Source organism: Venturia canescens, chromosome 1 (genome assembly GCF_019457755.1).
Source record: "Venturia canescens isolate UGA chromosome 1, ASM1945775v1, whole genome shotgun sequence".
Classification (NCBI taxonomy): domain Eukaryota; kingdom Metazoa; phylum Arthropoda; class Insecta; order Hymenoptera; family Ichneumonidae; genus Venturia; species Venturia canescens.
In genome coordinates this window covers 14,699,915-14,727,700 of record NC_057421.1, presented here as the reverse complement: position 1 = coordinate 14,727,700, position 27,786 = coordinate 14,699,915, and the positions used below count along the sequence as shown (strand labels likewise).

At 34.2% G+C, this 27,786-nt stretch overlaps 3 protein-coding genes across 37 annotated transcripts in view; 1 reads left to right on the top strand and 2 right to left on the bottom strand.

Moving 5' to 3' along the window:
- The first annotated feature begins 618 nt into the window (after positions 1–618).
- Positions 619–8,227, top strand: LOC122416273 (PHD finger protein 14). 2 transcript variants are annotated; one of them, XM_043429053.1, is made up of 14 exons: positions 619–935; positions 2,194–2,358; positions 2,725–2,964; positions 3,159–3,370; positions 3,597–3,751; positions 3,940–4,214; positions 4,363–4,818; positions 5,123–5,411; positions 5,493–5,721; positions 5,923–6,113; positions 6,239–6,377; positions 6,626–6,909; positions 7,001–7,109; positions 7,605–8,227. In XM_043429053.1, exons 1-14 carry the CDS (start codon positions 893–895, stop codon positions 7,623–7,625), a joined length of 2,808 nt encoding a protein of 935 aa, XP_043284988.1. In that variant the 5' UTR covers positions 619–892; the 3' UTR covers positions 7,626–8,227. The 2 variants fall into 2 exon arrangements, with proteins under 2 accessions (XP_043284988.1, XP_043284998.1); XM_043429063.1 differs by lacking the exon at positions 619–935 and adding an exon at positions 1,909–2,076.
- Positions 8,228–8,562: 335 nt separating this feature from the next.
- LOC122416419 (methionyl-tRNA formyltransferase, mitochondrial) lies at positions 8,563–11,217 on the bottom strand. 2 transcript variants are annotated; one of them, XM_043429370.1, is made up of 6 exons: positions 10,710–11,217; positions 9,989–10,189; positions 9,644–9,766; positions 9,398–9,576; positions 8,858–9,052; positions 8,563–8,782 (listed from the first exon to the last, which is right to left on the bottom strand). In XM_043429370.1, exons 1-6 carry the CDS (start codon positions 10,928–10,930, stop codon positions 8,613–8,615), a joined length of 1,089 nt encoding a protein of 362 aa, XP_043285305.1. In that variant the 5' UTR covers positions 10,931–11,217; the 3' UTR covers positions 8,563–8,612. The 2 variants fall into 2 exon arrangements, with proteins under 2 accessions (XP_043285305.1, XP_043285311.1); XM_043429376.1 differs by having other exon boundaries at positions 9,989–10,186; positions 10,710–10,838.
- A 350-nt stretch (positions 11,218–11,567) lies between these two features.
- The window catches only part of pHCl-1 (pH-sensitive chloride channel 1), a 116,088-nt gene continuing 99,869 nt past the window's right edge, over positions 11,568–27,786 (bottom strand). For 14 of the 33 annotated variants that reach the window (XM_043429163.1, XM_043429144.1, XM_043429136.1 and 11 more), the window contains 4 exons: positions 23,952–24,002; positions 23,581–23,589; positions 20,796–20,921; positions 11,568–19,577 (listed from right to left, as the gene is read on the bottom strand). In XM_043429163.1, coding sequence (XP_043285098.1) covers positions 19,428–19,577; positions 20,796–20,921; positions 23,581–23,589; positions 23,952–24,002 — 336 coding nt within the window. In that variant the 3' untranslated portion in view covers positions 11,568–19,427. The remainder of the gene's footprint in view (positions 19,578–20,795; positions 20,922–23,580; positions 23,590–23,951; positions 24,003–27,786) is intronic. The other 19 variants (XM_043429234.1, XM_043429280.1, XM_043429304.1 and 16 more) reach the window with 11 other exon arrangements.

Genomic DNA, 27,786 nt, shown 5'->3' with positions numbered 1-27,786 from the left:
ATTTACCATGAGAAATTGATCATTTTATCGATTTTTTTGGTAGTCCGAATGTTTTTTTTTCCTTCCGAAATCGGTAAAGTGTTTGAGAATATTTTGAAGATGAGAGCTTAATTTTTTTTTAAGTGAATAGTACGATGTTTTACGTAATTTTTCGCCCATTTTGTTTCGGAAAATTGCGTTTTTGATCGGTATCAAAAACATCCAGCCCCAAGAAAAGATGCTATTTCCTCGAAAAAAAATCAACATTCAACAACTGTATTCAGTTTCAAAAAATGGTAAGTTTTAGAGGTTCTATAATGTAAAGTGTCATTTTTCAACAAAACATTTTGCGCGAGATTCAAAAAAAATTTTACATCAAATTAATTACATGTTTTCTACCATTTTAAAAGAAATTCAGAGAATCTTGTATTTCTAGTTACGATACAATAATATTTTAAAAGAGCTAATAACTTGAAAGACCGATTGAGTTGTCATAAATGAATTTAAATTTGGCGGCACAAGAAGAGGACCGCTTTATTAAAAATGGCGGTGTTCATCTATGACCTGCGCAGTTCACGCCGCACCGGCCTGATACATATCCGAGTAAGATGAAAAAGGAAAAATCGAAAGTTAAAGCGAGACAGAGGAGACAGAGTTGGCGTATACATCGGCTATAAAATACAATATACACAATATTCTAGCTCGTATCCTCGGCAACCACGAATTTTTCATCGTTCAATTCGCGTCAAACGATGGTGCATTAAATCTGAGAAGACAAAAAAATGATTGCGATGAATTGAAAAGTCGTTCCTTTTTCGTCTACTTCATATTCAAGTCTCAGAAGTGACATACGAGAGACAAGAAATACTTCAACTCGGACTCTTGCTCGAAGGACCTGCTCGGCAATACAGAAATGTCCCAGGACGACGATGTCGGGTTTTTATATAAAACTATGAGTAAGTAAATACGGTTTATATGTCGATAGAAAATCTCGAAGTTATTCGTATTTTCGCTTGCACTTTTGAATTCGATCAATGTTCCAAACTTTCCACATGCGTCTCGAATTTTGTTCTGAAATTCACAATCTTTCAACTCAGCCGCTCTCCTCTCTCTCTCTCCCTCTCCTTATCTCGTAGCTCAACAGAAGCGTGCAGACTTATGCATGAAAACCCACAAACACGGTCAACGTGTACTTATATGTTTAAGGTTCGGTCCGGCTTTAATGTATTTTTGCCACACAAAATATACAGACAACTAAATTTTTCTAGCAGTACCATAAAATAAGACGCAGAAAATGAAAATACGAGCTCTCTTACGATGAAAGAATATTTGAGTCATCAAACTGTATTTTATTTTCACTTTGTAGATTTATATTACTCACGTACAAACTTTCGAAAATGCAAATTGTATTGCACATTCTCGTTGCATATGCATCAGTTTAATTTCTTTATTAATGAAATTATTAATGAAACTCGATTAAAATAAATGTTGATGAATTTTACTAAAACCTTTTCATATTCACATATTTATTAATATAAGGTAAAAAAAAATACGTTATATTGAATTACTATAATCGGTATCGGAATACGCCCTATAAACATCATGAAATTGTAATTCAATCGTATTTGCAATTCTGAATAGTTTTTTCTGTTTTCTTATCATGACATTTATTCTTTATTCGTCATTACTGAAAAACTAATTATTAATGTACAAAAATATTGCATTGACCACATTTTCGTATTCTTACACAACCTTGAATTAAATACGCGAGTTCACTATGAGACCGTTTTATTTGGAAAGAAATCATTCTCTTTTAAATCATTTTCTATAGTTTTTCGTGAACCACGATACGTATTTATAGAAGCCGGCTATTTTGCATTTACCACGAAAGAGGGAGTACGAGAGCTTTGACGCCTTTGACATCGTATGGCAATAAAAATTGCCGTTCATCGTTTTTGCACGAGCGTTATTTCGCGCGTGTCGCGCGTCATTGGAAAAACAATAAAATTTTAATCGATCGAATTTAAAGACCATTTCGAAATTGTCGATGTAGTTCGATTAACCTTATAAATAATTTGAGAAAAATGAACAACTCGTGTATGTAATCAGTCTACTAATGTTTTTCTATGCATAACCACATTTTTCCTATTGTATTCAATGTCCCAAACAGCATTAATCGATTCGTTTTTTTCTTTCATCATTTTTTTGCAACAGTCGAAAGAGATCCAAAGAAACGGAGAGTCAAACCTGTGGAATCAGCGCATCAATCACTCTTGGATTTTGATCTTGGTGAAAGCTCGGATGACAGTGATTTCAGAATAGAAGATCACTGCGAAGAGTCTGATGATGATTCTGTGGATTCTAACGATGGTGGAAAAGGTTTAATTGGATTTTTTTTCCCATTGAGTACAATCAAACCCAAGTGTCTGAATCAGGAGCAAAAATTTTCTGGATATTTTTTACTATTATTCAAAAAGCATGCCTATGTCGCAACCATGGAGGACACAATAGAAAAGAGCCCCCTTGAACAACATCTTTGAACAATGTCCTATGAAAACTAAACGTTTAACAAACTTTTAACAGAACATTAACTTACATAACCTACTATTTTTATAAATTCTATTTCGTACAAAGTTTTTGTGTATTTGTAATTTCAATGCATTTTCGGTTTTCATTATTTCTGAAAATTGTATATTATTTTTTTTATTTGTCAAATTACTTTTACAAAAAAGTTTAATTTCACAGAGGAGGATGATTCGGGTGAGTCGGACAATTCGCTGGAGGATCCGTTGATAGTTAGCAAAAGCAATGCTGGAATGACGGTTGGTGATGTCATTGAGCAAGCTAGACAACAGGCAGCGAAAGGTGTCCATCTCGATGAAAAATTGGCAAAAATGCTCATATGTTGCGGATGTTTGGGAGATCGAAGCGATGACATAAATGAAATTGTCGAATGCGATGGTTGTGGTGTCACAGTACACGAAGGTAAATGTCATTCAAAATTTTATTTATGTAAAATCGCACTTCTTCCGTTCACCAGTTTCCCTTCTTTGACCTTTCGAAATTCCCTACACTAAATTAGGAACCCAAAAATTACTCAGAGGTATTTCCCGAATAATTGGGAAAGGTCAAATTTTATTTGGAATTAGATTTTGATGACGGTTTGTCCTTCCAATAAGGTTGTTACGGCGTGTCCGACGTTGAAAGTTTCTCCAGTACAGATTCTCTCTGTCAATCTGCACCTTGGTTCTGTGAAGCTTGCAGTGCTGGTATTGAAGATCCATCGTGCGAATTGTGCCCCAACAAAGGTGGAATCTTCAAAGAAACTGACGTTGGAAAATGGGTTCATTTGGTTTGCGCCTTGTACGTGCCTGGAGTTGCATTCGGCGAGGTTTGTTGAAAAAAAAATATGCTAAACTGTTTCTAAATAGATTTCAAGTGAATTGCAATAATTATCGTTATTCAAAGAAAAGCAGAACTTATTTTCACGATTTCTTAAAATAAAAATTATAGATTTTGGATTTGTTTCACGCAATAACATGAAATCAGGTCATTTATTGAAATTCCCTACTGGTCAGGAATGTGTTGATAATTAAGTTTGAAAATGTAAATTTCAGGTCGATCGCTTAGCGAGCGTCACATTGTTCGAAATGGCTTATAGCAAATGGGGATCGAAGCAATGTTCTCTGTGCGAAGATTCACGATACGCACGTACAGGTGTGTGCATTGAATGCGATGCCGGAATGTGTCACACTTATTTTCACGTTACTTGGTGAGAATCTAATAAACCATACGTATAACCATATGTTTCTCGTTTATAAAAAACTAGTTCAGTCAATGTGCATATAAAACGGTTGTTTTAATTATCAGCTATTAATATTCCTTCGATAGCAATAATTTATTTCATCATAGCGATATTTTTTTCACCCTTTAATGGTCTATTTGTTATTGTAAAAACAGTGCACAGCGGGAGGGATTGTTATCCGAGGCGCACAGCGAAGAAGTTGATCAAGCTGATCCCTTTTATGCTCACTGTAAACTTCATTCGGACAAAACACTCGTGCGAAGACGGCGTCGGAACTGGTTGGCTCTTCAGATACGAGCACAGTATCGACAACAATTATTGAAACAACCGGATCACTTTGATACCGAAGAACAGCGTAGAATTCAAAGAAAACTCGCTAAGCATCGTCACAAGTATCTGGCTCACAAAGCCTCGCGGCCACCACCATGGGGTAATTTTAGAGTTTTTCAACGAAAAGTTCACATTACAATCATCAATTCATTTTTTTAATATCCCTAAAAAATGTTGTGCTAGAGCATATTCGAGGAGCTGAAAATCTTCAAAACTTCTTTTTTTTTATTTTACATTTTTTTTTACAGTACCAACTCAAAAAATGCCTCGGCTGTTAACGACTTCAGCTTCAGCGTGTCGTCAATTAGCGAAAAAAGCTGAATTAATGGGGATCGATACGGCAGCTTTGGAAGCACAAGAGGCACAACTAGTCGCATTGGTCGACGTGAGAAAGAAATGGCACATACCACCGGCATTCAGTGTTGAATTTATCGGCTATTATCTCGACCGAAATCTTCGAGTAACTTCGATGAAACGACGTCTGCAAGAGCTTCTCGACATAAATTCCCAATTGTTGAACGAACAGCAGAGATTGGATCGACGATATGATGAAGTTATGAAGGATAACGAGGAGCAGATTAGAGTCAATGTAACGTTAAAAGAAAAAATCGACATGTACCATCAAGTTCTAAGAGCATCTGGATACGTAAAACCATTACCAATGGTGGGAGATCTCGCCAAGCCAAGAATTGCTCCAACTCTGGGTAATCAACAGTGCACCATAAGTCAATCGTATTTTTCATGAATAGAGAGAGAATACATTTTGTCGATATTCAAGTTCTTCAACGTTGTTCTACTTATCTCAATTCCAAAATTACCAATTACTTTCTTAAATTGAACAGATACATTGGTTTTCGCTAACTTTTTTTTATCAAAATTAGTTAAACAGATAATTCAAATCGTCACGAGACTCCGCACAAATGTTTTGTCCAAAGTTAATTGAAATTTTTATTTTCTGGAACTCGTATCAATCAAAGAATGTATATCCCAACTTATTTTTGCTATTAGGTACAGGTCTCGGTGTTCCAACTGCAGCGGCATTAAAAATGGGCGTAGGTTTTCCTTTGCCAGTTGGAAAAGGTGGGGAAGGTGCGCGAGAAGGTCGTGTATTGAGTAGTCAAGCCCAGGATCAAAATCACAAGGTTGAATTGACATTACGCCATCAGTGCGGAATCTGTAGAAGAGCGACGAATCAACATTTGTTAGCAAAATGCGACACGTGCCATTTGCATTATCACCTCTCGTGCTTGAGCCCCCCCTTGTCGCGTATGCCAAAAAAAACAAAGCTTATGGGATGGTGAGTTTACAAAAAAAAACCGCAACAATTTCTGTTATTCCCAACGTTCTGCTATTGAAAATGCATCACAAATTACTTTAGGCAATGCTCGGAGTGTGATAAAGAGTCTTCGGGTTCAGAGGTCGAACACGTCGATACTTCGGCACCTCGCAAGCTTCGCCATTGCAAGGACGAGATCAATTCAACGCCAACACCGTTACAAGATATCCAACAAAATCCAGCCACACCTAGTACACCAGCAACACCCAAAAACTCATCTATTTGCAGCTCCGCCAACGTGACAACATCGGAAACCCCCACAACTCCTAAAGTACTCATTCGATTTTTTTTACCTTTCAATATATTTACATTCGGAAGCAAATCCGAATTAAACAAAGTTAGTTCATAAAAGTTTTTAGGATTGAAAAAAAAAACAAAGACAATAATTGTCTGTCTCCTTAATGGCCGAAGATTATCACAAAATACTATTTTAAGTGTTAGAATGCTAACAACTTTTACCAATATTTCGCAGTTGACTTTCAAACCAATGGGACCTCAGCCATCAGTTCCAGAACCCATGCAAGTCGACGGCTTTTCATATAATCAACAAAAAATTCAAAATAACGTCTCGATTACTCCAAGAGAAGGGTCGCCTGAGTACATGGTAGCTTCGGCAGATGGAATTGAATCAGTCTCGCAGAGAAGCGCAAAGAAACGCCGAAGGTATGTTCAAGTTATTAGTATGAAGGAGGAAATTATAGGAAAAAACTCGAAATCAAACTTATCTGAAAAAATATCTAACAAGATTTATATTTCTGTTTTAAACGATTCATTCTTTTACTGTACAGAGAAAAACACAAGAGATATACACCTGATCCCATCACTGGGGTGAAGCAACGGAAACGCAAGCACAAAAGAAAAAGCATGGATATCGAAAATCCTGAAAATACGGGACAACCGGAAATTCACAGGAGAATTACTATTAAGGTAAAGTCAAAAAACAAGTAGAAAAGCGATGGCTCCTGTAAAGAGTCTCTGGCAGCGACGTCATAAATGTACTTGTCTTTGAGTCACTACCGCGACTCTAGATAAATAGCCCTTTTACTTATTAAATTTGACGGACGTTTACAAACAAAAAGACAATCTACGATTAATGAATCCGGGCTTTTATTGCACCACTTATTTATAAAAAATGTATTTTAAATAAAATTTTTGATATACTTTTTTTCTTTTAGATAAAACCGATTCCGCGTCCCGAAGGCGATATAGCTTCGGAATCAAGTCCACAAATGTTTGTCGCAACCTCGACAAGTACAGAAATAACGTCACCGCCTCCGCCACCTGTATTTCCGGCGCCTTTACCACCTCCACCACCGACACCGGTGACTCCACTGCATACACCAGGCAGTAGTTATAACAGCAGACTACTGTCGGGCGGTGTAAAAAAGAACAAGGAGTCGGATTTATTGACACAATGTAACGTTTGCGAGACGCCTGGAACACCACAAAATCTCGTGATGTATGTTATCCTTGAAAAAATTCGGTATTTTCTACAAATCGATTTGGTATGTTCTACAAAATAATAACATTGTTTTTCTCTTCGATGACAGGTGCGACGAATGCAAAAAATGCTATCATTTCACGTGTCTGGATCCTCCGGTGAAAAAATCCCCGAAAAGACGAGGTTACTCCTGGCATTGTGCAGACTGTGATCCTAGTGTAAGTTGATTGATTTCATTTCATTCTTCAATTAATTTCTTTCATTTACTTATCCACTTGAAAATATATTTATCTGCATTCATTCCAAAGAACTGATAATGACGAATTCTCCAGTCGAAATAACGACATTAATAAATCGGGCCCAAAATTTAGTAACATGTGGAAGTATAATGATGTTTTAGTAGCAGGATTGAACCAACTATTTCGCTATTGATACTCAAGCTGTATTAAGTATTGATTGGCAGATAGATACTAAATGTTCTGTATGGCCAAGAAAGAAAAATTCTTTAGGACGCTTGACCGTTGTAAACCAAAATCATGAACATTGAAATTCTGTTTTAAGGTTTTTTTGAAAAAGTCGATGATGAACTCTTATTGGTAGTGATTTTCGAAATTGCTTTCATCCATTTACATGTACTTTCACTGCTTAGACCTGATAGTACTGTACACGGAAAACAAAAATAATGCATGTAATTATCGTGATTTCTTTTTCAGGCCTCTGAATCCGAGAATTAATGTTCGTCGATTTTGGAAATACGAAAAGGGATACTGCGTTTTGTAGAATAATTGACGAAACAACAAAATTTTTGGAACATCTTGTATTTCGAGAGAATACAAACACGTATTAGTTTTTTTCCTCTTTTTCCGAACCACGAGTAACGAGTAATGCAGAACATTATCTGCAGTTCCAGCTAGAGTCGAAATAAAAAAATCCCAAAGTTCGAGTCGTGCTTGAATAGAATAATGAATTGTAATTTGAATTTTGTAACGCTTTATAAATATCGCTCGTTTGTATAGAATAACTTGCGAATGAAGTAATGGACATCGGTTCTCAAGTTGAGATTTTGTTCTTTTTGGTTGTTTTTTTACTAAACAAAATATATTAATCACGCAGGTACTATTCGAATTTTCTCGGCATTGTATATCGAATATTGTATATTCTGTTTAGAATTTATAAATGCACTTACAGTGCATTGTTTATGAGAGGAAATGAAAAAATACTGTATTTTGGTTGTACGCCTTTACAACTGACGAAAAATTATTATAAATCGAGATTTTCTTCTCTTATTTGTCATAACTTTAGCCTTAGAGAATTTGAATAAAAAAAAAAATGAATCTAAAAATTTCCGAAAAAAAAACATTATTTTGGAAGTGAGTTCCTTTATTTACATCCTTGCCCGAATACAATAATATCAGATGAAAACCTTTGGAAACATTATAGAGTAATAAAAAAATCATGAAGATAATAAAAATTGGAGGTAATACGAAAATTTAATTGTCGGAAAACATTGTTGACGTACTCCCGCAATGATTTTCCGGACTAAATTAATGAACAAAGATGTTTCATTGTTTGGAAGAAAAGTTGAATGATTTGATACAAAGTTCTATGTCATGAAAAGGTGAACAATGTTTGAACAGAATTTGTCAATCGTTTTCCTAAAAAAGTATACTATAAATTTAAAACTTTTTTTATTCTCTATACAAATATATACACAATAAAGTTTAGTGAAAGATGATCAAGGATTCTTTATATTTGGACATAAAACCATTTCTAAAATCTTTCCCAGACATTGCCCTTCGACCGGGCACAACGATTTCATCGACTGAGATCCACGTATTGTCCTTGCATTGTATCAACAGAAGATTCTTTTTTTTGTCATAAAATACACAACCTGGAATCATAAATGATTCGTTATTATGCGCATTATTCCAATCTCGATCAATTTTATACGAAAAAAAAGTAAAACCTGGTTTTTCCTCGTCGGAATTTGCTAAACTCACTGGCTCTTCATAAACACGAATACCGTGCAATTTTATCGCTATACCTTCAAACTTTGTTGTCAGGGAATAAAGCCCAGTGAGTGCACGTTGCAAATTGTATACATTTTGAGCACTCATCTTGTTCCACCTTATAACTGAAGCTTTTGCCGTAATTTTAGGTGCTGCAAAAAAAAAAAATTGCTTTTATGGTAGTTCGTCACTCACAACTAGATTGATCAAAGTTAAAATATTTAACTTCTTAATTCAAAATATTCAAATTCAAGAAATCGACTTGAAAAAAGTTTTGTTGGCGCCAAATCACTACACCATGTTGAACTTGCCTATGCATTCACCTAACCGAATAAATGATTATATAAACGAAAAAATTTTATTGGCTTAAATTAAAAGATACTTTAATTCCACAAGTGAAATGGGTATTTTGAAAATCTTGAATAATTTTGTATTTCAAATTGAATAATCCATGCTTTTGCTTTTCGATCTGCGTTTTTTTAACCTTTCATATTTACCGTATGTAGCATCTGCACTGTTCTGTTCCCGTCCTTGATGTAACACATCCGGTAACTTTTCAACAGTTTTGATTAATAGATCACTGCCGAGTTTGGCTAATTTGGTGTATAATTCAGGCATTGTTTCATCAGGATGAATAGGAATTTCTTCTTGAGCCAATATTTCACCAATATCGAATCTTTTGCACAGATGAAATGTATTTTATTTAATACATTCTACTGTAAAATGTAATGAGTGTAACTTACTTTTCTGGCATGATTCTCATAATGGTAACTCCCGTCAGAGAATCACCGTTCATTATTGCACGAATGATCGGTGCAGCACCTCTAAGTTTTGGTAATAAACTTGCATGTACGTTAATCATACCTCTGAAATAACACCAATTAAGGATTACAAATAAAAAGCTCTTTTCATATGATTTCAAAAGTACCTGTTTTAAAATGTTGTGAATCCAATAAAAATAAATCTTATGAATATGACACAATCCAGTATTCTCACTGTAAATATTCCATTGTGTACATTCATCCAAGTTTTTTTAAGCAGATTGAATCATCTGGGTATTATGAAATGTATATTGTTGTGAAACTTACAATGGGAACGCATCTATCACTTCAGCTGGTATCATGTGGCCAAACGAAACTACCAAACCCAAGTCGAATTGGGTAATGGGAACTGATAGAGGCCAAGTGTGTACCAGAATACCATTTTTAGTTGCATAATTAATGAGTGCATTTTCTTTGCCCTTATACGCCGTCACAACTTCCAATCTTTTGATAAGATTCTTTGATCTACTGAATGGAAGCAAAAAAGATCAAAGTACATTTACTTGATATTTGTTTCAAATATATACAGATTACTATTATGAATGTAGGAAAATCAATTATGTGACAAATGCGAGTTTCGAGCATTATCACTTTACTCATCAGATGAAAAGTATTCATGTTTTGAAAGTGTAACCAGGGCTTTGTCGACAATGTTGGAAAATCTTGTTTTCCATAAAAAAACTGAATAGATTTTTTCCTTGAAGCATTTCTCGAACAAACGGTTGATGTATCATAACATTTCAGCAACATGAAAAGTGTGCTGACTATAATTTTGTACTTTGTCATACGGTTTAAAGATCTGATGTTTGAAATAAAATCATAACTTGTCTTTCTATTCTCAAATATTTATAAAAAAAAGTCAGCATGTTCAGTTTAAAATAATAGTACATAAAGTTTACTCAATCAACAATGCAGGTGTTTTAAAAATCAATAGATATGAAAAAGAAAATTATATTTTAAGAATATTTAATAAACTTGAAATACTAACTATCGTTCATTGAGAACTTTAAAGCTGTGCAAGGCAAAATCATCACTTCCATAGAATAATATGCTCCATGGACCAGTGTATAGTTCTTGGTTATTTCGGTTCGTCTTACAGAGATTTCCAAAGTAAATAGAAACGAATTTCTTAAATGACAGATTGTGAGCTTTATTTGCAGATGAAGCCAAACAATTCCACACACTATGCTTGAGAAATTTCAACATCATGGTTTCTCAATATCATGCATAAATACTACGATTTTTCACCGGCAATTTCGTCGTAACGGTGAACATAACCCCACTTTTTTTGTTGCACTAGAGGGTAAATAATGAACGAAAATTTCACTTGCATTGAAACACAATTTTTGATCGAAATATTTCACATACGAAGAGAATTTAGTCATTTCATACATCTACTTCCTCCGTTTTTTATATAATTTAGGAAGAATATTTCATAAAAACAAAAACTGCCTGTTTTGGCAGTGTTATAGTCCTTCAATGGAGCAATATATCGATCCATGTGAGTATATATAACAGCAGAAAAGAATTTTATCGTAAAATTCGCTCATTAGAACCTCGTTTTTGATTAAAGACTCATCTCATTTTGTAAGATGAATGGAAATCACATCTGAAAATAAAAGTGATAATCGTCACATTTGAGAAAAACTACTTATTTTGCAAATTAGATTATTTCTATGATTCTGACTCATTTATTTTCAACGCGATCATTTTGTTCTTAAACTTTGCGTACTTATGTACTTTTTCTAAAATAGTACATAAAACGGCATGTTATGCAATATCACGTATATTATCACCAATTAGTCGTTAATTGGGAAGTCAATGAAGAAGGAAAATATACAAAAGGTGTTTTGTAATCGACAATTTATTATGTAATCACGTACATTACAAACACAGCCGAAGAAATCAGATAATAAATCATTATTACGATATACATTTCATTTATATATAATAATCGATAAAATCGCTTACGATTAAAAATTATTCGTCGAATGTATAGGTTTGTATCATACTCTATGGTGATGATGCAAGACAACCCTTGATATTTCGCATTATCGTGGCATTTAAATCGGTGTTTATACGCATCACGTGTAATTGTGTTATATTTTTGTTACATATGCATGGAAGTGTAAATGTGTGGACGTGTAAGTCGCAACGTTTTGTCGTCGCCACGCTGGGATAGAAACAAATTAGCGAAATTTATTATATTTTTCATCGTAATTCTATTGTTGCACATTACATAATATGTATTTTAGCGAAAAATAGTGACGGCACAACGCGCCGTGGTCTCGGCTCAGTTATAATCACAGGTATTTGTGTCCACACTTTCTTCTCTCAGGTATAATTGAGGGGGGATCATAATCGTGTCTCATATCTCAAAAAACTTATTATTGGGCGTTAGGAAGTGCAGATTCAATATATTTTACGTGTTATGTTAATTGTTATTTATATACACGATTCGTAATGAGGATGGTGCTATACTTTGCTAATTTCAACAAGGAATAAAAACTGATGAACATTTCAACAATAAATATAGTGTTGTAAAATTTTAATACGCGTCATAAGTAATATCGATTGCTGCCTATTATATTTATCAAATTATATATATTGGTATTATATATATGTGTATATATATATTCTCATAAGGCTCGCCATAGAATACATTTTTCTCATCTTTTTCACAATTTATTCCCGTTATATTATCCTTTCTCTCGTTCTCTCTCTCTCTCTTTACGCTTCCTCGTCTCTTGCCGTATATGTACATATTTATAAATTTAGGCGATTCCAATTTTACGATCGCACGATCTCAATCGATAACTTTCGAATTTTATCGAATCTTCATGGAGTACTTAAAGATTCAACAGAGTTTTAAGTTTCCATCAAAGTCGCTCATTCATTCCCTGGTTGAACATGAAATAAAAAATATCGAATTTATGACATCGCAGAGAATTAAAGAGTCATTGAATGGTTTTTTTTTCAACTCAGTATAAACTTTCAAATTTTACACTCCTTATGAAGTGATTCGAAATAACATCGTCTCTTGGATGAATAAAGTCGAATTTTCTCTCAAATCGTGGATAACAAAATTTTCTCTTTCCACTCAGTATGCGAATATAAAAAATGCAATCTATTGCCAGAAAAATTAGAAAACCTTCAACTGATATCGTGCGTTCCAATATTTCAATATTTTTCATATTTTTTTCAGCCAATTGGTACATTTAAAGAAAATGTCTTTCAAATTTTGAACATTTTTAATTATCATAATAATAACATTGAACACAATGACATAGATATTTGGGTTCTGTATTGTTTTTTATCAAGTTTGTCTCAAACGCGAAGTCTTAGGATAATTGCAAAATATATTTCTGTAGATGGCGTATATTAAATGAATTTTTTTTTCTCATTTTTAACGCTGTTACATGGTGGTTTGGCTTTTAAATTACAATATTCGTTGGACTTTGACGAACTTTTCACATTATTCACGGCACTTTACGCTCCTTGATTTCTCCGTTTTCAGGATTTTGTTCTTTCCTATTTCCCAAATTATTTCATTTCCTTTCTAGCACCTCGAATCTCTGGGTTTTAATAACGAATTCGGCTGTGCTCGCGATCAATCTCACAGTATGACCTCCTCTGTTTTTCAAACTCTCCGCATTTCTCATAAAATCTGTGAGAATGAGACACAAATTGATTTATATACTCGCAAAGCCGCACGAAAAAATTCTCCACTTGAGAATCATTCGAATGAGCGAAACACCTTAAGGAACCATCGTTCCGAAGGCGTTTCGTCTTGCCGCAGAAATTTAATGGCTTTTTTGTACGTGTCACATTTTGAGAAAAAAAAATTAAGACCCATCGCTCCGAACGAATCCGATTCAAATATATAAAAGTACCTTTTTCCACTTCTTTGAGTCCCAAACAATGCGAGCTACGCTACAATTTTTGTTTCACAACTACCTCAATGTATCTGGGTATTTGGGTGATTGAATTTCTTTCAACGAGAATCCACGATTTTTTTCGCTTCCTCAACATTTTCGTCAACTTTGTTACACGCCAATTGCTCATACTTCAACATTATCTCCGTTTACAAAGAGTTCATTATTTCCTAGTAAAATCGTTGGCAGCAAAATGAAGGACAGTGCGTGAAAAATTGAATTCCGTAATTGATATCAGCAAAGCTGTGTGGTCTTCTGTACAGTACGGTATTTAGCATAGTAGAAAATAAACTCTCCGGCTCCAATTTTTCTCTCCGGGTCATTCGTTCGCAAAAATCGGAGAATGCTACGATTCGATTCAGTTCTGTCAAATACCAAGCTCGATAGTCCTGCGACGGACCTTTTTTTCGTACATTTGATAAAAACACTTTTGTCTGCAAGATGAAAAATCTAAAATTCATTTTCCAGAGTCATTTAAAGTACAAATTAAATATTTTTATAAAGATTGCAATTATCGAATTGAAGGAAGAGTTGTCAGAAGAATGAAAGGAGTTTGAAGATGTGGTCTCGAGCCAAAATAACGAATCGTCTCGAACGGGATCATCGGGTAATTTTGTATTTTTTCAAAACACTTATACCATGATAGCTTAAAATGTTTGGTGTGTCAAGGACACTTTATTTGAATAAAATACAGCATTTGTAACTTTGGCTTAGCATTGAAAAGTGCAAAAATCATGTTTTCTTTTTTGTTCAGTGCAACCTCTTTCGACTACGAACTAATTAGCCGTACCGTCTCATATCTTGACAACTTAGACTGTACATTATTCGATGATACACGCAGAACTTTATTACAAAACCGAGCAATGCCCTCGAAATGAATCTTCGCATCAGTTTCTAATTCCCTCGCTCTCAACGATTCAACTTTTCTCCTCCTTTTTATTTCCTTTTTCTTTCATTTCCTCCACATTCAGCATTAATGGCAAATCGAAATACTTATTATATCGTGGTTGTGTACGCGTACTGAGAATGGAATTTTCGACTTTTGAATAACGAAAAAAACGTTTGAAAATAATTATGTACATTGATGACTTTACCGAAAAATCATCCAACCGAATTGTATCTCCTGGTAGAAGCAACGAACGCAAGAAAATGTTGAACTAACTGAAATCAACTCGTAATTAAAAAACGACTAATCTGACAGGTATTCCATAATAAACATAAAATTTCATTATACGAGAAGAACCGGTATTACGAAATATTGGAAGAAAATTTATTTTCCATATTCTCTTTATTCTCAGTGCGCGTGTAAGTGTTTGCATATGGCTCTGTGTATGCGACTGTGTGTGTGTGTGTAATTATTTTTTAAATCGTTTTTATATTTAACAATCAACTGCACAGCAGAGGTAACAAACTCAAGTTCAAGTCGATGAAGACTGTCGTCGCGATACACATTGCAAAAGAGAAGAAAGATTTATCTTCAATCGTCCTTATATTATTCAAATATCGTAAACATATTAATCATCGATCAGCTTCTTATGGAATATTATTTTGAATGAAAAAGTATAAGTAAAAGTTCAAATCAGTTGAATTTGTTATTGTGAAAGTTGAAATGAAATCGATCGGACGATGCTTCGCGTGTATTATTCAATAAATTTTTGTTACAATCGTAATAATCATTATTATTTAATAATTTATTGGTTGTTGGGTAATAAATATATAATATATTATGTATAACGATGCGCAACGTGAAAGCATTCAAATTATGCGGGTTTCACATGTGGGCCACAGCCTAGTAAGTGCAGCTAATACGATAATAAAAGTTCTGCATTATTATTTTTTTCTTTTATCGTAGGGTTTACGTCTTTGGTCCGTGGAGCATTTAAAGTTATCATCAATGATAATGAAATATCTTTCTATAATACAGCGTTATTTCATTTTTCGTTAGCTACGTACTATCAGGATATTCTCATTCGACATCAGCACTGTTGAGGTATACAGAATGGTTTTTTTTTCGAGTAGTCATTTACGTGATTTTATCTGCAATGATTTTTCAACCGGTGTGTTTATTTTCCTCCTGCGATCTATTGCTCTTGTTACAAAGAGTGTGTTTGACAATTTGGCGTGTTTCAATTTGCTTGAGGTTCGATGAAGTCGAAATTGAGTATCAGCTGAATCACACGGAGCTTTTTTTTCTCTTCGAATAATCTCACTTTAATTGTAAGTTTCATGCCTATTCGTTGTGTCAAATCGCAACAATTGTATAGAATTTATCTGAGGCTCGATCTCATCGTACGCGAACGAATATTTACTTTTTTCTTAGTACATCAATATTTTTTTATTCGCGTTTTTTGTCATTGAAATTAACGGAGTTTTCGTATGCACGTGTACACAAGGAGCTCGATGCGAACGAAAACAATGAAAATTATTACTTCGCAATTACTGCTCTTGACAATCGTTTATCATTTTTTTTCAGTTTTCTTTAATCGAATATTCTCCACCTTTCAATGTAATGACAACTTCACTGTCGTAAGAATATTTTTTTTCGATTGGAGAATTTATTTATCGCTTAATGGATGAAAAATTACGTAGCTATAAATGAACCATTTGCAGTAGACATGCCCTCCTCGGGAGTGCATTAATTTTTCCACTATGACGAAATCGAAGTCATCGAGCGTGCCATGTCTTTAGATGGCCATTGAATAGCGTATAAAACTTGTAGGGATTAGCTATTTTTCTCTTGATTGATGTTGTTTTTTATAAAAGCGTCTTACGTATATTTACTATAAATCGAGCCTTTCACGTCAACTCAGTGTGCTCAACAAAGATTTATTCCGGACTTTTATTAGCTGTGAATATTTAATTTAAACTTCCAAAAACAAAAGGGAATATTTCAAAATAAAATGAATTCAAATGAATTCAAATGAAGCTACGAGTATTGTTAATCGTTGCGAGAGACAAAACACTCGTTAATTTGTAAAAGAAAGTTTTCAAACCGAAAATATTCGTGATCGCGACAAACTTTTTGAACAGATTTTGAAAAAGGGTTGAAGTTGAGAGTGATGGATTTAGCGTGAAAGTTTCGTACTCTAGTAACACGATATTCCCTTGAAATTATTTATATTCGAAAGAAAAAACGGGCGTCATATATCGAGATGTCATTTATTTTCCTTATTCTTTTCTCATTGCATACGCAGCGTAACTTTATTTATCTTTTTCTCCTCGTTATTACGAGCAATGCGGATCTACCAGAGATTTTTCCTGTGTGTGTGTTTTTTTGTCTCGATCTGGGTATTCGATAATCCTGGTCGGTTTTTCGCTTGGATAATCTCATGTGTGCATTAATTATCTTGACTTTATTCTTTTTAACTATTGTATGGACGTTTGAATTACACATTTATATTTCCTGTATATAACACATTTTTTCTTCCTCCCTTTGTTTACCTGATTTGCGATCAAAAACTCTTTATCCTTCATTTTTGTCTCACTTTTGTTTCTTCGACGAGCTATTTAGCAAAATTTTTTTTTATTACCAGTAATCATCATTTAGCACACATACACACACACGCACACACACACATACACACGGGATTTCGTATGTAGACGGTATTGATCAACGCAACATGGGCATGTCGCTTTGTTTTCTTTTCTTCTTAAATATGTAAAAAAAAGTGCGCCTCATCTACTGAATTTTTGGCAGTCAGTTTTCAGATGAGATCTGAAGTGTAGAGAGAGATATTTAGGATATATTTATGTTTACAGCAGTATTGATATATAATGAACGCAGTAATCTTCAACATCTCGGTTATTACATCGTTGGTCTGATCAATACGATATGCAACCAGATTGGATTTTTTGTTTTTTTGTCATTTATTTATCAGGACGAGTCAGTTAGAGGGTCAATAAAAAATGAATCCGAAACGGTTTTGGGGACGCAATTATTCCGTAAATTCACGAAGTACTTTTTGCAATTCGCCAAATTTCTTATAAATAAGTTAGATTAATTATTCGTTTCCTTCATCATGTTCAAATACAAAAATTCAGAAAAATCAATCAAAGTAATGACTGAAAAAATGGAGAAGCTTTTGTTCGTATTTTTACAGTTCGCTAAAGCAAAAATGACCGACTGAGTTTAAATAGTCATTACTTTGTTAAGACTCGAACGCTCATTTACGACTGAGGCGACGTTAAATGACATTTGTTCCAGCGAAATTTGGGCTGTTCGTCATCGCTAATGATATCAAGTTGATGTGTTCCGAAACTAGTGAAATGGGATAACCGAGAAAATTACTCACGTCATTAAATCGCTAGCCACTTTATATTTAGTGAGAAATCTTCAGTTTTTGTTCGTTAATGATGTTCTATTCGTTCATAAATCCTTTTCGCCTCGTATGGCGTTGAAATGATCATTGAAAATATGCAATTTTACGTTGACTAGAACATCTCGCGTCATCTCTAGAGTTTGCCTCGTAATGATTGATTAATTTTTATTTAGTTATGCATTTTCGTTCGATTAATACTACCTCATTATGTTGAAAACGCGGTAATTGTCATTAATATAGCGAAATAACGCTAATTTAAATATATTGGTCTGTAAATATTGCTGAATACTCATCGGGCACAAATCAACACGCAGCGCTCTATAACCGTTTGCTCGCGTACGGTTCTCCATCATTTTTAAACGCTTCTCGTTTCTCCCATCGTCTCTTTTTTTCTTTTTTTTTATCTTGTTAATTGATAATCGTATTAATGGCATTAAAGGACAATAGTAATTGTAATTATAGTATGATATTAATTTACATGTAGCAGGACTAGTAGTCGTAATAATCAATAATTGATAAATAATTAATTACTGCAATAGTGTGGATGATTAGTGTTCGTTCTTTTCTTCTTTTTAGTTTTTTTGTTCACACTTCTAGAAAATATGCTCTACTGAGATATTCATACCATATATTCGCAATTAAATGAGTTTTACAAATAACTACGTTTGATTTATTTAAGTTGTGTCACGTTTTATGGCATTTTTTTCATATTATTTTCACGCTCGCCGCTACTTTTAATCTTCGTTCTCTTTTGTTTTTATTATTGTTGAGCCAGCTGTTGAAAAACTGCGAGCGTTATCGAGAAAAGCACCAAGTATATTACTTTCATGTATTCTTATAACGAAAGTGTCGATGACGAAGATCATTTTTTTTTCTCGTCGCTTCCTCGTGCCATGCCTTGCTCTCTTAAATTCGTAACTATATTGTTCTTAAATTCCAAAACAATCCGTTCGATGAGTCACCGGAGCAGCACGCCTCTCGTTACTCGAGAATCCTTCTTTACAAAAAATCTACGACGAAACGTGAAACGAATATTCGTATTTATTTATATTCTCACTTAACTAATAAATTATGCGAGTGAAATTTGATCCTTCAACTAGGCTAAGCATTTCCTTATACGCGTCAAAGCATTTTCGTCAACCCACTTTCGTAAGCTTCTCTATTTTTTCGCTCTTATTGCACTTAATTGTCCCCGTCGATAAAACTATTTTATCGTAGCACAAAACCCGTCGAATTATTCCTTTAGTAATCACAATGCACCGGATCATATCGTCCTTCGTCGAAAATCGTCTTCTCTTGTTTTTGGTCGATGCGGGGCTGCCGCATGCACCATTATTAGCCTCGAAAGTAATGCGGGGGCTCAGTAGATTTTCTTATTTATTGTTTACTCATTTTCCGATGAGTGACGGATAAATCTTCGATGATCGATGCAACACACGGTAGTCGCACGATCTACGAAACTACTCCCTTGAGGTGTATGAAGAAAAATGTGAGGAACATGAAGTAGGCGATCGGAAAGGTGATCCTTGCGATAACGTCGATCGTCTTAGCAACTCTTATCGGATGTGGCGGCTCTTTCTTTCGTACCTGGACAAAGCAGCACTACTCAGGGTCATTACAGGGTTGGTAACCCACGCATGCAAATATCACACTCAATTTTATTTTTTCTATAAGCGAATTACTCAATCCATTTTTTTCCCACATTTATTAGCTCCCTGAATTTTCTTTTGAAAATTATAACTATAGCTGAATTTCAAAAACTGCATTTCGTCTATTCCTATAATCCATATTTCTTATACTTTCGTTTCTGCCTCCGTTTTGGTGATGCAAAAATGATGGGGACAACATGAAATATTTCGAGTATAAATAATTTCATAAATCTTTTCATTTTCATTAACGATTCAGTGATCGATGTCCTTTTTTCATTTACTCTAAGAAGGAGGTGCATAAATTTCAGTGTGAATACAAATTCTAGACGAGAAAAAACACTCATTGTAACTCTACAGTGAACTGACATTCGAAACGTTTATTCAGTGAATATATTCGAGCGATTTAATGAAATGCGATTTTATAGGAATCATTGATAGTAAAAAAACTACGAAATATAAATTCGAAGGGTGAAAAGTAAATAATATCAACAATACATCTAGATAGAAAATTTGAAAAATATATGCAGAAACGTGTTCGTTTAAACATTTCCATAATTTTCGCTCAAAGTTATGGAAAAGAAATGTACTAATTCCAATAAATTAAAAATAATCTAAATAGTAAAACTGTGTACGAACAGACAAATGGCTCTAACAATTTTAAAATAAACCCACTTTCACAGTGACGCTGTAAACACACCTTTGACTAAAATATTTTTGGCATGCTTGAAATTTGTTTTTGTAATTCTATGACTATGTACGTGAATTTCATTATGTAACGTCTCAGTCAAAATTCCATGGTTAAAATTAACTGTATTTTTATTTCTCTAGAGCTTTACGGTATCCTCCACGTTCGTAAATTTGTTTTCCATGTTCAATCCACCAATTACAACTGAGATTTACTTTTGAAGTTAAAACATTTTTCCATTGACTGATTTTATAGCATGTTTCATTAATTTCCAATTCCATGAACTCGCTATTTGAATGTGAATTCTTAAAAATGAGAATCGTCGCTTGTGGAATGTTGATATTCAAGCGATGCTGATGGCTCGAAATTGTCGTTTGATATCGAAACTTTTGATTAGATTAAATAAATTAGCATTCACTCGTTCGCTATCGAAAAAGCGCATTTACTCCACGTTGATTTATCGCTTCTTTAACGAATGATACATACCTCGGCGGCACATCCATTTGTTGCGGTGTGAGTGCATGGATTTGGACCACAATTCGTGCAGGCGATTATCTCGTTTGCCCCTGGACCGGTACCGGCTGTGTTGCCACCCTCTCGTTTCTTTTCACCCTACGACAGGGTCCCCGTAGCAGAAAACTTATACACGACAATACAATCCCGAACCGATTCACTTCCACCTTCATTTTCTCTATCCACTCCCCCATCATTCTAATTCAAAGGGGTTTTTTTCTCTTTTTTATTGGTTATTCCCAGGGTCAAAAATCAAATATTCAAGCTTTTTCGCAGCGTGGGTACGAGGCATTCCAATTCAACTGATCAAATGTTTCATGGCATCATAATTTTTTAAAAAGTCGAAAGAAATCCTCAATTTCGAGCATCTCAAATTTGTTCTGTGATTCTTATTCTTGAATCGTTATATTAGCATGAAAATAGCAGTAAAATTGAGAAAATATTGTCACATATTGAACTTGATGAGAAAGGAATCGGTTTTGCAAATACTCTTTCTTTCGTTCGTTCATTGGTAAATTATTGATGGAGTGGCATAAAAAAAAATAGGAAATAGTGAATCGTTCGTTTTCTCTCTCGTTTTCCCTTCTATGTTAATATAATCCTGACTATACGTTTTGTTAACATGCCTTTCAACTTTTCATTTACTGTTTACATGCTACAATAATCGCTACAACAATAATATCGAGGACATCACGACGTCGGTCTTTACGATTCGATTTTTATTTCAACCATTTCGAAGTAATTTTCTCTTCGCTTTTACTCCCTTGCAAAAAATCAAAAAGCTTTTTCTTCAAAGGCTTTATACACAGAAGATCGTTCTACCAATTCGAAACCATTTTATTTCTGATTAACTGGCAAAAAAAATGTTTGCATGAACGATCTATTCAATTGAAAATATCGGTTTACTGTGGCAGCTCCTCAGGCTTTTTTTTTCTTTTTACTAATCTTCTATCTAATGAAAGCTGGACAGCATGTTAGATCATCTATGTACCGGTTTACGGATTTAATGACGTATATTCATATAAATATATCAATACGTATATATATTTACAAAATATTAATATATTTTTATACTACATATGAAATCATATATATTATAGTATAAAGATATATTTTCTCAAATATATATATTTAGCACTGAAAGCTCGCGATTCTTGTCATTCCAACGTAAAAAATTGAAGACATTCTTCGACGTGATTTTCACTCTCGGAATTCGCGGGTGTATGCTTTCTTTTCTCAGTCATTTTTTCATCAAAGCTAATTTTGGATTATTTTTGTTAATAAGATTACGGATTTCTATACTGTTTTTTTTAGATCGATATTTTAGACAATTCTTTTTAGTTTGAATGATTCGATTCGTGATGGAAGCTGTGATGTGCGTGAGTTCGTTAACAATACAGTCGGCAAATTTAAGCAGCGATTTACTCCAATTGTGGTGGTTTTTCTTTTTTACGTAAGCGAGAGACTGCCGTGCATGTCTGTTACGAAATACCAAAATTGCTGACCCTCTGTTGAAGCCAGTAACAACCCACGTACCAGTCAGACCGAAAGGTTATTTGGAAAACTTTTGTTGAAGGCTTAGAAAATGCAAAAATCACTGATGTATTCAAATTTATCAAAAATTCGTCTAGTCTTGACAGTCCAAAGTGTTCCAGCAACGATTCAGTAAAAACTCAAAAAAAAAGTTTTTAAAAATGATCAGTTTATTAGTATTTTTATTTTATACAGAAAAATATCACTCTCTTGACTCGACATTTTTAACTTAAAAATCCTAAAACTGGGTTGAAAACAACTCGAATTTTGGTAGTAAAAAACATATTTTTTGAATCTCTTCAAAAAATTATGTCATTTTATAGAGACTTTATCATTGGATTTCCATCAAATGCAGCTTCGAAATAAATCACCTTCTTCACCATCAAAGGACGAAGGTAGAGATCAATAATTAAACGTTATTACTGCGTCCCAGGGACATTTTAGGCCAAGAGGATTTCGATCGGCTTCGACCCTATTGTACGGTTGACGTTTGAAATACTAAAAAGTGAGGGTTGTTGATTGAAAAAGCAAGTAACTGCGTCATAAAAAGCTGTGATTCTCATTTCACCTTCCTTATTTGACTGGTACGTGTAGTTGCCCGATCGATGAAAATTTCGATGCGAATAAACGTTGTAAAATAAATGAACCTATGTAAAAGAACGTATCGAAATGGAAAAGTGACAGGAGCTAGTCTCATTCAGTCCCTGAGATACGAACAATGCGTTTGGTCAAATTTTTCTTCCAAAATGTCGAAGTTCAGGCCGTAAAAGGAAGAACATTTGCCAATGAGAACGAGCAAATGGAACGTGACTCGTATAGAATAAGCGCACTTTGAAAAATTGTATTCGCCATGCCACTAATCGCGTTCAGAAAACCATGGTGATTATCAGAACTTAAAGTTTCATAAAAAAATAATTAATCGCAATATCATGAGGAATACATCTCGTTTCTTCCGGCCCATGGGACAATAAATCATTGCGTGCGTGAATTAATTGGCGTTTTATGAAAACTCATGGATCCACGAAAGAAAAAGAAATAACTCTTAATCCTTTTTTTTCATCAATTTATCGATCATGAAAATAGTTATTTCTTCTTCGTTGTCGTTACTCCACGTGAGGTGCAAAAAACGAAAATTTTATAAGACATTTTTTGAAAGACAGACATACATCGGAAAAAGCTTTTAACGAGAAAGAATCGTGTTATTCAAACGTGTGATCATGCTTACATTTTGTTTCTTTTTGTAACGTTTGCAGAAGGGTTAAACGGACAGATTGAAAATAAATCAAAGTTATAAGTGTATTTATATTTATATATATGTATTTGTATTAGAAGACACGAGACTTAAGGCCCGGAGGACAAAGTGTGCGTGTCAAGGGACGATAGTGGACCACATGCATCTCGATTACTTTCGACATCATTTTTGGCTTTGTTTTCTTTCAGGAAAATTTACCAATAACCAATTTCCTCTAATTCCGGGATTTCTACTAATTATTTGGGTCGTGATTTGTGTTCATTTTGAAAAAAAAACATGGTATGAGTTTAGGAGAGATGCAAGTGACTTTCGTATCGAGCCCCAAGGTGAACGGGGGATCTTACCAAGGGGCTGGCCAATATAATCCCTATCCTGTTGAGCACCGCTGGAAGCCGCTGCAACATCACAGACACCAAACAAAGAGACTTACTCACCGCAACATTCCACCAACCAAACTTAGTAAGAGATTTTTATTCGCGGGCTTGTGTTCAAGGATGGGAATTAAAATTTACAAATAAACTCGATTAGCCATATTGTCAATCGTCAATCGTTTTTGCAGTTCGTTTTCGTTGCAATACTGGATCATAGTTAATAGAAAGTGAGCTTGTATTTGAAATTTGAAATTTTATTTTTATTTCAAATATTCGTTCCATGCTCCGAGGTTCAATTTGAATTTTTTAAAATAATTTATCAGCAATTTTTCAAATAAGTCGTTATTCGTTTTAGCTAAAAAGTTTTAATCATATCCATCGAATAAGGATTGAAATTTTATTTGATTGTCGTCATTTCATTTGCTGCCAACAAATGCCTTTTTGGTGTTGTTATATTTTTATACTGATTTGTTCGTCTATTGCATATCCAAGGTATAATCAGTCGCATTAGATGGGATCGGCAGTTTGATCAACGATAAGTTTCGTCAAGTGTAATAATTGCACATATAAGACAATCGTTTGCATCGAGCACAAAGTTTCATTAATAAATTTTACACAATAACTTCGATTCTAAATTTGAGGAAGTTTAAACCAATTACAAATCGGAGACCGCGATCAACGAGGATTAAACTCCATTATTTCGTGCTCATAGAAAAGCTAAGAATTCGCGAAAGTAATTTGTTCTGAAATGTCGTTTCAATGGCATATAGCAGAGTCAATAAAAATGTGTCGATTTGAAACTGATGTAACGGAAACGACGTCTTATTTCGGAGTGTCGTACAACGATCAGAAAATTCACTCATGCAACATGAACACGATTTAGCAGCACTGCCCATTGTACAGTTGCAGTATCTGTTAAGTTTTAGTATTTTAAGTTGCAATTGTGACATTGTATATGATAATAAGAATATATAAGCAAATTATATTTGATATATATACTTATTACACGTGACCTTGAGTGTATCTGTATATGAAATGAATAAAAAGTTCGTTGTATCTACAAGTTTTTTGCATGTACTGAGAAAAAGAGACATGATTTGAAAATTTCGAAACAATAAGAAAATGTGAATTTCCAGAACAACTAAAGAATCGATAATTCGACTTAGGTTTAGTGAATAAGAAACTTCAGTTCTTAACCGAAACAGCTGCTAATATAAAGGGTATTTGAGAAGAAAAGATAAATTAGAAATATTAATAAAGGCGGAGAGATATGCATGCACGATTTACAACGTTGTCAATTTAATATTTTCCATCTCGTTTAACGAAAAAATGAGTAAATAACGAAAAAAATAAGGAAATTTTGTACCTACGACAAAGAAAAGGAGTTGTAATGGATCAGTTGGTTTTCTTAGAAAAAAGTAAAAGACTTCAGCTAGATAAAAGTGGAAAAATCAACGAGAGTCCGTAGCTAATTGAACGGTGTGTCTGTGTGGCATATTTTGGTAGAAATATTCACAGAAAGTAACAACACTAATAAGTAGATGTGACGAAATACCTATTTTGTTTGTTTCTTATTACGATTTTGAAATATCTCGATACAGGATATTCGTAATATAGTAGCAAGGTAAATAAGTAAATGAATAGTCATAGATAAATAGTATGTAGTAGATAAGATAAACAATTCATACGTGTTTGTGCAATATGTCACGCCAACAAGTTCACAAGGTGCACGATGCGAACGCGATAAAAGTTGAACAAATGCAATTTAATTGTTGAAAAAGGTACGTTTCTTGTCATAGGATAAAGTACCCGAAAAGTGAATCGTTTGAGCAGAATGCTGCAAAAAGTTTTCGGATTTTTAGATATACAGAAAATTTCAATTGAACTCAAAATTCATTGAGTCAAAATTCATTCGATTCATGAAATCATTATTTCAAAATTTAACAAATTATTACCCTAAAGCAGTGTCAAATCCGTTCAATGAAAGTCATTCTTCAGTGACACAACGAGAAATTATGAAATCGTTGATTCAGTGGGCTTGAAATCATCATCGATATTATCAAACGTCCCTGTGACAGACACATAAGCTCTAAATGTCTTACATCGAGTGCCAATAATTTTTGCTTAACTAATCAATGTTCAGGATCTCCAAAATGAAATTTATAAATGTCCATTCAATACGTGAAAAAAACGCTCGAGTTTTTATATGAATGAAAGTTATTCACTCATCAGAAGCTTTATCCTAGGAACAAAAAACTCGAACTTTAGTGTGAAAAGATCTAGAGAATAAGAAAGAAAACAAAAAAAAAAAGAAAAACATGTGCTTCTTCGTCGAACACCTTTATCGCATCAACATCGATGATGGGTTGAGGGGGCACAGATGAGACGTGATGTGAGGTATGATTTTACTGTTTAAATTTAAATTGCATTTACCTGCATTCGATCAATTTAAATGAAAATAAATAATTGAAAGATCGTCTCGCGAGTGAGTCAAAAATAGAATTTCACTTCTATCGTCAAATATAAAATCAGAGATCGATCCGCTACATTAATATCTAAAGAAAGATAATTCAACCAAAGTTTTGGAGCCAGACCTTAAAAAAAAAACAACAGCACTGTAATGAACACGAAACGAAATACTTTCTGAAAATTGAAAAAAAAGAATATACATCATACGTAAGTAAGAACTTGCTTGTAAGCGAATTCTCTAAAAATCAAAAAGTACGAAACTGTGTTCAACGGAATAATTTTCCTACTTTCCAGCTTCAACGTTTTATGCGTACTGGAAGATTTCGGGACGTAGCGTAAATTATGCAAACAGCACTTCGTTGAGCCAAATGGAGTTTTCTACGTGGCCCCTGTTTTTATGTACGTTTTCTAATGCGAGTATCTAAATAATGTGTACATAGATACATTGACTTGAAAAAAATTAGGGGCAACGCGGCATGAAGATTTCATAATATACGCTTTCTTTTAGTTGTTTGTGCTTGGAAACTTCGAATAAGATTTTTTACTGCTTCTCGTTGTTCCATATCTTCTCGATTGTTAATTTTTTTTTTTTTACCTTTTGCATTCATTTTTGCATTACCAACGAGACGTAGCAAGAATTTTTAACGACGATAGTCTCAGCGTCGACGGCGAATCGCAAAGTCCGTTCTTGTTAAGCCGAGAATTCTCAATGGGATCGGGAAGTTGATGCGAAATGCCCATCTCTCTCTCTCTCTATCTCTTTCTCTTCCTCTTTTTCGCTCACACGTTCTCTCACACACTTATTTCCTGTCCACCTCTTCAAGCACTTCGTTATCCCCATTTGAGATCCAAACGAAGCGAGTTTCAAAGTTTACCCCCAATTATGCAATTATACGAATTGTATGTGACTCCTGGGAGTCTTCGTTGAGCACACATAGCCTGATTTCCCTTTTGCCACTCGTGAAAATAACGAGATGGACGAAATACCTTCGAGCACAAAGCTGAACGAACAAAGTTCATTCTTCCATTTCATTTTTAGTTTCCTTCCTATTTTTACGTTGTCTGGTCAACTTGGCAGCAGATCACGGACGAATAATTATTTCAACGTCGTTTGAATTTGTCGAGCAATTGTTTGTGTAAAAAAAAACGACACAAGCTCTTTTTCTTATTTATTTCGGATATCGTGGCTACGGTTGAATCGATTTCTTAAAACGTAGATTCAAATTTATCCCGAAGATATTTCTTTAAAAAATTTACTACGGCTCAACAACCCATTCTATTTTTTACGAAGGCGAAAAATATACTGTCATGAAGCAAACTGGAGCGAGGGACATTCATC

Bases quoted from the DNA above. Each gene is read 5' to 3' on its own strand.
- LOC122416273 (XM_043429053.1), top strand. From the start codon at position 893: ATGTCCCAGGACGACGATGTCGGGTTTTTATATAAAACTATGA. The intron at 5,412-5,492 runs GTGAGTTTACAA...AAATTACTTTAG, and splicing joins AAAACAAAGCTTATGGGATG to GCAATGCTCGGAGTGTGATA. The intron at 6,910-7,000 runs GTATGTTATCCT...CTTCGATGACAG, and splicing joins ACACCACAAAATCTCGTGAT to GTGCGACGAATGCAAAAAAT.
- LOC122416419 (XM_043429370.1), bottom strand. From the start codon at position 10,930: ATGATGTTGAAATTTCTCAAGCATAGTGTGTGGAATTGTTTGGCTTCA. The intron at 9,577-9,643 runs GTAAGTTACACT...TCTGTGCAAAAG, and splicing joins ATGAGAATCATGCCAGAAAA to ATTCGATATTGGTGAAATAT. The intron at 9,053-9,397 runs GTAAATATGAAA...TTTTTTTTGCAG, and splicing joins CAGTGCAGATGCTACATACG to CACCTAAAATTACGGCAAAA.